Source organism: Cyrtonyx montezumae, unplaced genomic scaffold (assembly GCF_038088225.1).
Source record: "Cyrtonyx montezumae isolate F1298 unplaced genomic scaffold, pur_monq_1.0 scaffold_18, whole genome shotgun sequence".
Lineage (NCBI taxonomy): Eukaryota > Metazoa > Chordata > Aves > Galliformes > Odontophoridae > Cyrtonyx > Cyrtonyx montezumae.
This window is the reverse complement of record NW_027071914.1, coordinates 7,452,352-7,465,709: the sequence shown is the minus strand read 5'-3', so window position 1 is coordinate 7,465,709 and position 13,358 is coordinate 7,452,352. Positions and strand designations below refer to the sequence as shown.

General features: G+C 49.4%; 1 protein-coding gene across 1 annotated transcript; it reads right to left on the bottom strand.

Annotated features, from left to right (window-relative positions):
• Positions 1–4,659: 4,659 nt before the first annotated feature.
• C1QTNF2 (C1q and TNF related 2) lies at positions 4,660–12,513 on the bottom strand. The gene is made up of 3 exons (XM_065734511.1): positions 12,231–12,513; positions 7,981–8,229; positions 4,660–6,971 (listed from the first exon to the last, which is right to left on the bottom strand). Exons 2-3 carry the CDS (start codon positions 8,219–8,221, stop codon positions 6,358–6,360), a joined length of 855 nt encoding a protein of 284 aa, XP_065590583.1. The 5' UTR covers positions 8,222–8,229; positions 12,231–12,513; the 3' UTR covers positions 4,660–6,357.
• Between the last annotated feature and the right edge of the window lie 845 nt (positions 12,514–13,358).

Sequence of the window (13,358 nt, the reverse complement as noted above, 5' to 3'; positions counted from 1 at the left end):
CTCATCTCTCCACCACTGCTCCTCCATCCTTTTTCTTACTGTCCAAAGCTTCAGGAGGCAGACGGGGCACCGGCGGGACGGAGACCGGAGCGTACGAGGCGCTTCCGCCGGCACCGAGCCCCCTCCGCACCCAGCGGCGGGCACGGACGGGGCTGAACGGGGCCGGCGGAAGCCCCACAGCCAAGCTGGGAGAGGAGAGGAGAGGAGAGGAAGGAAAACGAGGGGAGAACCGCCGCCCGTCCGGGGTTAATAGGCCCCCATCAGCAGCTGCCCGCCCCGGCGGGACACTGCCGACCCCTCCGCGCCGCCGCCAACGGCACCTGCGCGCTCCTGGGGCCCCGCGCGCGGAGCGGAGCCCCCGCCCTGCAGGCGCGGCGCGTGGCTGCCCGGCTCCGAGCCGCGGCCCCGGCGTTAGCAGCACGCGCGGGACTTCTCGTTCTGTGCTTCCTCGCATGGGATACCCCACCTTCGGCCACCGGGGGCAGGCAGCGGTGGCCTGGCTACAGTTTGAGCCCATTTCCACAGCTCAGATTGACGCTCATAGAGCCCAGGAAACTTCCAGGCACCACGCAGCTTCGTTTCCAGACCTCTGAGAGAGGTCCCGATGGGCGTTTCAGGATGAAATCCCCCACCGGTGCTGTTTCAGCAATTGACAAGCCAAAAAGAAGACCACCCTACAACCTGTTGTGTGCCACGGCCTCACAGTTGGACACTTCAGGATGAAAATTGCCGCAAGTAGGCCCAGCAGCAGCTTTCCCTTCTCAACACTCCAATTTCAGCAGTAGTTTTGGGGAGTTTTGTTCGTCAGTCCCTTTGCACAGGACTTTGCAAAACAAACAGAAAATCCCTAATGAAACGTGTTTTTCTCTGGTTTCCAAAAGGAAAGAAACACAGAAAACCTGCACGCTTCCATCAAAGTGAACATCTCTGTTGATTTTAGTGTTCCTGGGAGAAGCTGTCCTGACCAGCAAAGAAAGCAGCTGACCGCCTGTTCTGGTGCAAACATCCCCTGCTTGTTTATGAGCTGTTTTCTGCCTGGTCCCTGCTGTAAAAGCCAAGCAATGAACCTAAGTGGCAGCAGCCATTAAAACTGCAGATAAAAGTTGCCACCAAGTGTCCGTCAGAAACAATTTTCCCCAACTTTCTTTCAAGTACATCTAATTACCCCACTATCCCTTAAACAAAGTACTCAGGTGCCCTCATTTAATCAACAAAACCACTTCTTTTTTTTTTTTTTTTGCTTAAAACTGAACACTTAAAAACTATGTTGAACTGCACTTGGTTTAGCAAACAGACTGGGAAAGATCAAAGAAAGATCCAAGGAAAATTCACAAAACAATTAGGCTTACTGAGAGGTTATATTTGTTTAGAGAAAGTTTATGCAAATCTCTCATTATTAATAAGGCAAGGCTAGGTAAAGCACAGGTATAGCTACCGTGACTTAAATGATATAAGCTTAGTTTCAAGTCAATGGTTTTATCAGCATTGTGGGGTTTTCTTTAAGAATCAGATTAACTTGAGCAAATCAGTAGCTTTACTGCTACCCCAGCATTCTAGATGCTGTAGCAATAAAAAGCATTCAGACTGAACAAAGCTATCTGAAAACAGCTGAGGCACAGACCTCCAGTCTACCAGGCAGGGGCTCAGGCAACCTGTATTTCACCTGCTGGCACAATGGGCTTCAGCTGGGGAAGAGCACAGTGGAAATGCTGCATTGCAGAGGCTGCACCTGCATCAATCAGCAAGGAGCTGGAGTGTTCTTGGTGGAAAAGAATGGGCTTCTTAATCAAGTCCCACACACAACACAGAGCCTATGGCTGTGCTCTGCAGTTCGGGCCAGCTGCCTGCCTCCACCTGCTACCAGAGGCAGAGGGGAGCTGCTCTGATGGCCAGCAAGGGGTGAGTGCAAGAAGGGATCACTGCTGCCTGCTCAGGTACCCCCACAGGGCTCCTCCTTACCCAGCTCGACAGCTGAGGTTGATGCAACTCAGGTGCCCCACGTTTCATCCCAATCCCAAAGCCAGATGGTATCAGCAACAACTTGAGTGATAATTTCAGCCAATCTGAGTGCTTTCACTCAAATGAGTGCGGTGGTTTTCATCTACTGAAAGACAAATTGATTTTCTTTCTTTCTGGTTCTCTGTACCTACCTATGATCCTCTCTCTGCTTCACCCTGCTCCATTATAGCTCTGTCACTCAGCATGTGTTTTCGCTATGTGACCCACCTTGTTAAGCCCAGTCTTTCTGTCAGGTTAACTTTCTATAACTTTTAGCATTTTGTGGGCTCACAGGAGGTCTGAAGCATGCACAAAGCAAACAACAAGAAAGCAGAGCTAGGAGCAGCAAGAGGCAAGCAGGGCTTTTTCCTTCATCAGTGTTTGCTGTCGTGGTGGGACTGACAGGGAGGCTGTCCTGTCACCTCAGTACACTGAGATCCGTGACTTCGGGGGCACAGCACCGGCTGCTCTGGGGGTCTGTGGGCCCTCTTTTTCCTAGCAGCCTGGTGTACCTCATTTCTGTGCCCAAGAGCTGATGCGCAGCCAGGCTCTCTTTGAACGTGCTCTAGCTGAAGTGTGGGACTCCCTTGTTCCTCCTCTTAACCACAGGACCTCCTCCTAGACACAGAACCTTTTTGGCCGTGATCACAGGCCTGTGTCATCCAGAGGGCATGCTTTAGCTTCTGCTGCTGGGCCTGGATTGCTTCACAGCCAGAAACATCCCCTGGCAGGAGAGCAGTGCGCATCCAGGTGAGTGGTACTCAGCTGCATGAAGCTTCCTTGGTCTCCCTTAGGGAAGATGTGATGGGGTCTGAAAGGCTGTGCTCTGCCCTACCCTGCTGGAGTGATGGAGGTATGATTGGAGGATGAAGGAAGTAAGGAGAAAGCCTTGTGGTTATGTGGCAGTGAAACCCTTTGCTCCCATGGAGGGGACCTGTGTGTATGTCATTCCTAACTGATTACTGAGGGTAGGTGCTGTGCTCTGTGCCTCCTCCGGGCATGCTGAGTGCCCAGAGGAACCTGCTTGTGGCACAACTCTGTGCCCAAGGCAGCCAAGCCAAGCTCTGGTGCTCACAATGGAGAAAGCCACTGCAGCGTAACAAGCCTTGTTTGCATCCACTGCCCCCACACAGCATCCTGCCTTGGCCAGGACGTTCCTCCCTCCTGATAGTGTCTGCCCACATGTTTGCCTGGCCAAGGCGTTCCCATCTCTGCTCCCAATGTGATGCAGGGGCTGGGAGCTGCTGGGCTGGGGTGAGCAGCCTGTGTGGGAGCAGTTCTCCCTTGTGACAGCTTGGCTGTGAAAGCCTGAGTTCTTTACTTGGTGTTATTCCAGAAACTCCATGTTCCTGGAAAAAAGAATCCTGTGCAAATCTCATTTTTATTAAAAATAAAAACATCAGTACACATAAAAACCAAATAAATAGCTGCTTGGCTGTAGAAAAATGAAACAGCAAACTGAAGCGCAGCCTGAAGATGCAAGAGTAAGCCAGAATATATAATTTTTTAAATGCTCTGAAGCTTGAGCCAGTTACTTTAAGAGAGGAAAAAACACCTCAAACTCAATGTTCCCGTGGTCAGCCCTGTGATAATCCCAGCACTGTTGCCCTTCCCTCCTTCTTCTGAGGGAGGCAGAAGGAGGGAAGCCCGCAGCTGATGGAGGAGATGCTTGTATAGGACTGTGCTGAGTGGAGCCATCTTGTTCAGCATGCAGGTTGCTTTGGTTAATTTTAAAACATGCTAAAAAGAGCTTAATCTTTTTCAGAGCAATCTGTGTACTTGAAACAACTGTGCCTCCTTCACAGACATCATTGATGTATGGTACCTTTTGAGTGACTGCAGCCCAATCAGAGGTTAAATAATTGGAAGAAACTGTCCTCTCCCTTCTGCCTGTTATATCTTATTGCTTTGAGCTTTCCCTCTTTGATGGCAGCAGATTCACAGAGCTGAAGCTGAGCTGTGCTGTACAGAAGCAGCACTGCGACCCAGGGCAGCTCCTAGGGGTGAATGTGGGCCCGTTGGAGCCCGTGCTCCTGGTCAGCAGGGAGAGCCTCCTAGCCCCAGGCAGAAAGCAAGCTCTGTGCTACTGAGCACTTAGCAGGGGGTTTCTTCCTAACTTGCACTTTGATCTTCCAAACTTGGATGCATTTGCACATTTTCCTTTTCACTAGATCAAAAAGGATGTTTTGCCAGAGAACTAATAACTCCCATGGCTTCTCATCAGGAGAAACCAGTTAGTGGGCCCCTGAGAGGACTCCCTGCTGGGGCTGCTGAGATAGCTGGACAACGGGGAGTCCAGCCCTAGAAGCTGGTTGGCAGTGCAGCTGAGCTTATTGCTGACTGCTGCTTCCCTGCCTCAATCTTATTCCCTGTTGTGCTCTGCCATCCCAGCACTGGCACCTGCTTTGTACCAAGTGGGTTCAGCAGTAACCTGCTGAAAACCAAAACCAAACCACACTGGGGATGGTTGATGAGGGGAACGAGGACTCTCCCTTTTGGCAGCAGCCCTGCCATCTCCCGGGGCTGGAAGTGCAGGACTTGGCACTGAGAGAGAAAGGCAGTGCTTGAACTGTTGCTGCCTGCAAAATGCAGGCCAGGACATACTAAACGAGGGCATTGCAAAGGAACGTACTTTATTTGCACGGCAGCTGCTGGGAAAGGACCTCTGCCAGCTGGGTGAGCAGCTGCAAGGGAATGGACAGATCCTGTTCCACCCTGTAGAGAGCCTTGCACAGAGAGCAGCAAAGTGTGTGCTCCTTGGCTTATAGGGCTGGGAGGGAGGAAGTACTCCGGTAGCAACTGGCCCCACAGAATCCATCACTGAAACTGGCAGTGTCTGTAACAGCTTTGAAATAGTTTTAGGGAAACTGCTTAATAAGTGTCAGGGGGGTTCCAGTGGTAGTTTTGATCAGCTTTATTAAAAAAGTATCGGAAAAGGTTTTTGTAAGATATTACAGAATTCCTGTAGTTCACAAAACCATGCAAATATAATGACTAGTAGAAGTAAGATGAAAATACATATCTTAATTTGTTCTTCTGGGCTATGTCTTCAATGTCTAAATGTACCGATAAGCAGAACTGGAAAATGATACGAGTTTTTGTGTAGCAGTAGAGGAGACAAGAAACATGACTGTGGAAACCAAGATGTGTCAGATATTGAGGAAGACTCCTTTCCTCTGACCACAGACAGGCTTCTGGTAGAGAGTGGCTGCACCTGCTGGGGCAAGGCAACCAGCCGAGCAGCTGTATAGCATACAACACTGTATGGCTGCTGCTTGGGACTGGGGAAAATGCAAAGCTCATCACAGGAAGGACAAAAAGCTCACCTCTGGCCTTTTCTGCCTTGTTTTTAATGCAGTTTAGAACCGCTATGTTAGGATTGGATCATTCATAATACTGGACGTACAAAATCAAAAAAGCAAAGCACGTCAGTAAGACAGAATCCATCTGCAGCATTAAGCCCATGAGGAGCATCTCAGCAGCACCATGAGTATTTCCTTCCAGCAAATGCTGGCAGGGATGGAGGAGTGGGAGTGTTGATGAACCTGTTTCTGGACTGAATGTTCATGCTTTCTCTAAAACTTGAGTCTTATCTGCAGCGTTCCCCTTCGCCGCAGATGTGAGGCTGGCTGGCATTGGGCTTACACAGCCAACATCAGGTTCTGGTCACAGCTTTTTGATGCTTGTCTGAAAGCAGATGCAAGACTCCAGCACTGCTGTATTGCGGCTGAACTCTGAACAACACCAGCAGTGCTTGATGAGATGGCTTGTGTCTTACCAGGAGGTTTTCCTTTAGCTTTAAATGAGCTCTCTTCTTTGTGTCCTATTTAAACCGGATGTCTTCACTTATTAGTACTGCTTTGATGAGGCTGAGGGTTGCTGGTACTTTTGTAACGGCAGCTGATAACTTCCTGACTTGTGAGTAGCTGGTAAAGTGCAGCAAGTTTTATTATTAATAATACTGAGGGTGGGGGCAGGAGGGACACTGATACAATCTCCAATATCAATGGCACATATAAGCTCAGTTTTCAGGAAATAGTTTTTGGTCTCCATGCATTACAATAATACAAAGTCAAAACATTCTGCACCAGTATTTGAGTTACATGTCTGTGGCACGTTTCAGCAGCAGTGGGAAATCAGAATGGATGGCTCCCAGGTTTACAGTCATGAAGTCACTCGAAGTTTGGTCCTACAGATGTTGATGTACTTCATGGACTAGTTGGTGACATCAAGTAAATATCTGTATTGCCAATACAGGATTTTAGTGCCAAAAAACATGTCCATGTACAGGCTACACTTTGCTGGACTGAAGTTCCATCCATTTCTTATACTTTTCCCCCCACAGGTTTATTTCTCACTCTATATTTCATTGAGATAATCTTGGTCAGGGTAGATCAGGAAGCCAGTAAATAAGCTATCTGTCCAGTAGGGATCATAAAAGAGCCCATTTTGTTCAGAGTAAAAGATCTGCAGCCACACCTCATCCTCTTGCTTCAGAGAGAGAATGGTTGATCCAGAGGCAACGTCGTGGTTCCCAGTGTTGGCATCAAAAGTCTTGATCCGATACTGCCCATTGTGGACCAAGCCAATGGCCAAATGTTTGTTGGCCAAAGTGATATCATAAGTGAAGTAGTAAATACCTGGGATGCTGCATACAAATTTCCCACTGGAAGCATTGTAATGTCCTCCCTCGTTCATCAGGATCCTGTCAAATTTGATGGGGAGCCTTTCCCTTGGGTAGCTCTTAGACACAGCTACAGAGAAAGCAGATTTGGCTTTGTTGGCATTGCAGGTGCAGGGTCCTGGCATCCCAGTCTCGCCTTTGTTCCCTTTCGGTCCTTTCTTTCCCGGTGCACCGTTTTTTCCAGGATTGCCCTTTAAACCCTTTGGTCCTCGTGGGCCTGCCTTGCCAATAGCTCCTGCTTTCCCCTTTGGTCCCGGCTTGCCTGGGTTTCCTGTTCTGCCCTGCGGACCTGAAAGACAAATAACCCTGTAAACATTTAGTGAAGGTTTGGCAAGTGCAAAGTGGTTGTATTGTTGCAGCAGTGTATTTTCATTTGGGAGTAAAATTGCAGTGGTAAGAATCCAATGAAATGCCACCTGGGGCTGGACACACATCAGGACATCAATCACAAAACTCACTGGGATTTACGCTGTGTCCTATGACCTGCCATAGCAAGGCTAGATGGCTGTGAGTGGAAACTCCTTCTCCAGATTCCCTTTTCTGGGTGTGAGAGAAGATGCAGCCCTGGCACACTGTTGTTAAGCTGAACCAGGAGTGCACTCTAGTGTGGTGATGGAAAATCACTGCCTCCTGACACCAGCTGGTCCAGATCCTCACAGTGAGGACTGATAGAAGGAACAGCCCTGCTGCAGGATCGGAGGAGGGTGGATGTGTGCTGTGATTTAGATGGAGCATGGTCAGAGCAGTGCCTGACACCCAGTGAGAGCACTCCAGGGAATCAGTGCTTAATTTTTCATTCGATTCTGTTCCCCTTGAAAGCAGGAATCAGAGACCAGTGTTTTGTCTCTCATCTAACATGTGCGTGTCAAAGCAGAACATCTCCCCGTGGAGGAAATATGTGCAATAACAAAGGGAAGATGAAAATAATTACATGCAGCTTTAAGACTATCAGCAAATAATGTTTTGGAAGGTTTTGGCTCAGGGTTTGGGATGATGTTTGAAATACTTTCTGTTGTCACTTAAGCTGATCAGACCTTCAAGGATTCAATATTGAGAAAATAAAAGTTTCCACCTGCTGCTGCAGCAGTGCTACGTGGGAGTGCCTGGACACAGTGTGAGAATCCAAAACTCACTGGCAAGATCTGTTGAGAGGAGGAGGCTGAATTCCTGGAATCATCTCATGAGATGCAGTCTTTTCTGGGACTTGGATGTGGGATGACACGTTGCTGCTAACTGGGCCGTTGCACTCATGCTTTTACATCTTATCCTTGTTTTGCAAAGAAGCTCTTCCCTCTTACCTTCATCACCGTGATCGCCTTTGTCCCCATCCTTGCCGTCCTTGCCATCTTTCCCTGGGAATCCCATTCTGCCGACTGTTCCTGGAGTCCCAGGAGCACCAGGAGGGCCGGGAGGCCCGGGGGGGCCCGGCAGGCTGCACGTCAGCTGGGGGCCCTCCTGCAGTGCTGCCTTGGCAAAGCCCCCGAGGATGTGGTTGGCCACGCAGGGCACAGTCCAGAGGAGGAAGACAGCAGAAATCATGGCACAGCCTGGAGAAACAAGATGGGGGCTTGGCTGATGTGTGCAGCAACCCATGTGTGGGTGCCCTCTGCCAGGGCTGCGTGGAAATGGGGCACATTTTCTTTTTGGGGGAGGGGGGAGCTTTTTGTTTTGGTGTGTGTTCTCTCTTACCTCTTTGCTCCTATTTGTGTTTTCCTTTTTCCCCCAGGAGCTGAGCAATGATGGCAGAGGGGTACAGGAAGCAGATGCTCTGGACTAACAGAGCAGAGGAAGGAGAAGCTGGAGAAGCTGGCACCAAAGCCCTGAGACTTGCACTGCTGCTGTGTTGCTGGGTTTATTACAGAGTTCAAGCACAAACGATAGGGTGAGATGGGGCTGAGCTGAGTTGTGGAGGCCTTGGGGCCAAGTCAGTCAAGGAAATTCTTACTGTGGTTTGCCTGACAGTATGCATTGAGCCTCTGCTAGCTGAGGACACCTGCCTGGGGTTCCCCTTCCTCACCATGCTCAGCTGCATTTCCTGCAGCCAGGACCAGCCCTGCTGCAGCCACCACCACTGTGACCTGCCTTGCTGCAGGGCTCATGGCTCTCTCTCACCTTAGAAAGAGGGATGGCTGTGAACAGTCCTGTTTGCTGCTTGTCTCCTGGCTCAACTGTAATCCACTGTTTTAGGTGTAGAATACAGCAAGATTTGTTTCATTTGTTTTTGGAGCAGCCTTGCCTCTGCCTTCACTGACAGGGGAGGCTGATCCTCTGGGGCTTGTCTGACTCCCCTTCTGTATGGATTTCTGATAGGAAATCATTTCTAGAATAAAACTATTCCTGTGGAACTGTTGGTAATGCAGAACAGTTATCATGCAGTTACACCTCCCTCTGGATGTCTGCATGTGAGCTGTTTGCAAAGATCTACATGGAGTAACCCCACTGCATCTTAAAATGGTGCTTGGGGATGCAGCTTAGGGAAGGTGCTCAAAATCCAGCTGACCAACTTCATCTTCATGCACAACCCATCTGAGACTCTCAATGTCAGAAGAGAGTCAAGTAGTGTTTGCATTGGTTCTGCACCTGGTTACAGATAAACTTAAAAAGAGGATTTCTCCCAAGGTATCAGTTTCTGGCAGACAAAGGAAGGTCCTCCTGCCATCCCTTCCCAGCTCTGAAGGATGCTATGCGTGTGGTGGTGCCCACGTGATTTTCTCCTCCTCCTGACAATGAGGGAGGCCACAGCCATAAGCTGCAGGCACTGACCATGATACTGTTGGTATAGATACTGGGGGATACTGATGGTAGATACTGATGGTAGATATTGATGGTAGATACTGATGGTGCTGAGCTATTTCCCAGCGATCTGAGTGTGGAAACAAGCTGGTGGAGGATGGAAGGCATCCCCTGGCACAGTTTCTTTCTTAGACCTTCTGTAGTTGGAGTAGCTCTGGGTGAAATGAGACAAAGCCTAAAACATCTCTGTCTGGTTCACTGTTTTCTCAGTCACTCCACGATTAAGAGAAACCAAGCTAAAGAAGTAGGCATGTGTCACTTTGATGCAATTCCTGAGCTCCAGGCTAGGAGCTGTACGCTCTTATTTGGTGTCTCTATGAAATGCAGTCCTTTCCCCCACCACAGCTACCCTGTACTGGAGGAGGCTAAGTATTCTGAAAGGCTCACACTCGCGTGGGCTTTCTTACCATGTTTAAATACAGAAGCAGGGATTATGAAGTGAGAAAACTGCCTTTCAGATATTTCTTCATGCTTTGGTGCTGAAGCAAATTTGCAATAGACAGATGAGTTGTGATATCCTCAATCTTTCATTGACCTTTTGGTCAGGCAGGATCCTGTGTGGTACGAAGCCAGATACTGGGAGGCTTTAGCATCTCCCTGGTGGCATTATGTTCAACTCCTGCACTGGAAATGAGATATTTGAACCATTGTATACATTTCATGTTGCCTTAGTGCTCCTGCCTTGGTATCAGCTCCTGAAGGGGGTAGGAATGCACATTACATGCTCCAGATCCAGCCCACAGTATGCCATACATTAATGTGAGTGGGAGCCCCCTGGTTCTGAGAGACATGTAATTAAGAACATGTAGAGGAGTGGGAAGTGCAGAGCAGCTCTCTGAGCTGGATGTGACTGCTAAGCCATCTTGTTCTTCTGGATTCTTCTGCTTTCCTTATACCCAAGTTTATTTGCTGGTGAAAAGCATTGGTTTAGTGTCCTTGTGAAACTGAAACCACAAACCAATATTAATGTGGGAAGTTGAATAAAGGTTCACAGATAGGGAAACAAAGTGCTAAAATGCCTTTGGAGTGGGAAAATCCTAAGGAATGTTCCGCCCTCGCTTCCCAGTAGCCACCTCAAACAGGGCAGGAGAGAAGGGAAAAGCATTTGGAGATGGCTGACACTAAGTAGTTGTGGCAGGGAGGCATTCTGTTGTGGAGCATAGCCTGGGGAAAAACATAGCTGGGACTGCTTCGTGTGGAGGAGGAATGAGCAAGAGCAAAGCATGGGGCACACAGCAGCACCTTCTCTGAAACTTTCTTAGTATAAGTGCTTCTATTTACCTCTGAGCAATGCCCCTGGTTATGGGGTAACACACATGGTACCCTGAGGCTGGGAGGTTCGGGTACCAACACATGCATACACGGGGAATGTTTGGCCACGTGGGTGCTCTGCATGGTTCCTGGGTCACTGCTAGTTTGGGGCTCCACAAGAGCAAACTGCATCCCACATCACAGCAGCGTCACATTCACAAGAGGATCTATAAATAACCTTTTAAAGGAATCCCTATGAAAGAAAGAAAAAAAACAAACTCATTCCATTCCACCTTAAAAGGAAAATTGCATCTCAGTGTAGAACTTACGACGAGTTCCAAAAAAGCAAATTGGAAACAGACCAGCATCTTTCCTCTCCTCAGCACAAGCAGCAGACCTGGCACCGAAGGCCATGCAGCACAGTTTCAGCTGAAGTATTACTTTTATAGCAACATTTTTATTAATGCTTTTTGTAATAAGGTTCTGGAGGCCTTTGGCTATGACAAATGCCTGCTGTATGGGACTGCACCCTCTGCCCGGCCTTGTGAGAGCTGATGGCAGAGCACTGCCTCAGGGGGTGATGTGGTGATGGCAGCTGCAGGCAGTGCTGAGCTGCTCTGAGGTCAGTGCTGGATGCTGGCAGATTCCAGGCTGAGACCTGCAGCTCCATCACTGCTGGGCCATCTGTGTGCAGCCTCTGGGCTCTGTGAGGCTCCAAAATGTGCAGAGAATGCCTGGGCCCTGAGGCGGCAGGATGAGCCATGGGCAGGTGGTGACAGGTGCCATCGGCTGGGAATTAGGGATGGTGATTCCCTGTATCCTTCAGCTGAACCTGTAAGAACTGCTGCTATGGGGTCCAGGGCATCCCCTGGGATCAGTGTAGTCTGTAAAATGATGCTGCAGATCCCCATGAGTTACAGTTCTGTAGACGAATAACCATTAAAAGGGGCATTTGCAAGGAAAGCTTTTGCTCGAGAGAGTGAGCCATAGGAGCAAAGGAGCACTTGGACCTCCTGGTGCTTGTGGGGCAGCTGGGCTGAGACCACACCAGAGGGAAAACCTCAAGAATGTGGTGGTGGTTTGGCAGCAGACCATGGCCAAATGGGGATTTTGGGGCAGGGAAGTGGCCTCATACAATGCAGTGATGGTGAGCAGCCTTGCATGGAGAGGGAAAGCTGAAAGGCATGCATTTAACTTCTAATGTAAGCCAATGAAGTTGCTATAGCAGATGTGAACTTGATCTGCTGCGCAAAGCAGAGTTAAAGGAGCTGAAGGATGCATCTCCTGCACCCAAAACCACATCACCTCTTCTGTTGTTTCCTTCCCTGATTATTTCTTCCAACCCAAGCTGTCATCTTCATGGTTTCCTGTGCAGGTGTTGGAAACCTGAACGTGTGATGATTTAGCCCAAATTTGATAAGTTTTCCAAGTTAAGGTTAAGAGGAAGAGGGAGACAAATAACAAACAAGAGAAAAAACCAAAGGAGGAAAGAGAATGTACTCACCCAGGCTTAATCTCCTCGGCAGGATCTTGACAGGCGCTGGGATTCCGCTCGGCTTGCAGCAGATGTTCAGCTGCAGATTGCTGTCACGTCATGGAGCACAAACCCCGTCCTCCCGCGACTGCGTCCTTCCGAGCGTGCTCTGCAGTTCTGACTTGGTGGGTCTTTCTTTTCTATTAATGTTTTCCCCCGTTTTGCATGTATTCCTGGCTTCCTGCTGCAGCTCTAGGTTTTGGCTCAGCTTTGCCGAAGGCATATTTGTATTATTGTGTAATGGATCTGAGCCTCTTCCTCTGTCACGTGGCGTGGGCAGAAGTTTTGCACACACATGGCTGGAGAGCTCTCGTGCCTGGGGAGCCTTTCCCTTCCTCTCCCCTTGCAGGCTGCTGTGGAGCTCTGGCACTGGGCCTGGGTGGGTTCTGCTCTGCTGTAACCACCACCCCTACGGGCACGGTTTGTAGGGCCATGGGCAACAGGGATTGATGCTCAATCCTGTCGTTGGAAAGGGTGAGGTTTTGCTTTAAGTTTTCAAAGTAATTGCAAAGCCTTGCTATTCATGGGCGCTGCTCCCTGCACCCGGCAATGGCTTTTCCCACCCTAAGTGTGAGCGGGACATGGCCCTCAGTCTGCACAGCTGGAGAGCATGCTGGCAGCACGACACGTCAAACGAATGCCCGCCCCGCTGCAGTGAAGCGGAGCAGCCCTGGCACGCAGCTCTCCATTCTTCTTTTTCTTTTAATCCATTGCAGGAGATGGTTACAAGAGGTGGTGGTGTGTCTCAGCAACAGAGGTTTCCCCTTTGCTGGCTCTCAGAAAGTGAACACACTGCACCGTTACAGACAGTGACCTCATGGCAGTGCCTTCCTAACCAGACACGAGGAGTCAGACAGGACATGAACAGCTGCAGCTGGAGGTGGCCTAACAGGCAGCCCTGGAGGCAAAGCAGGGTGATGGCTCAGCAGGTGTGTCTCTCTTCAAAGATGAATGTAGGGCCTTTGATTTTTTTTTTCATTTTTATGTTTGGAAGATACTAATGGGAGGAAAAAGCATTTTCTCTCCAGCAGGTCTGGCGGCTTAGCATGGAACGGTGATTTGAGTCACTTTTATTGCCCTGCCTGAAAGGAGCTTGGA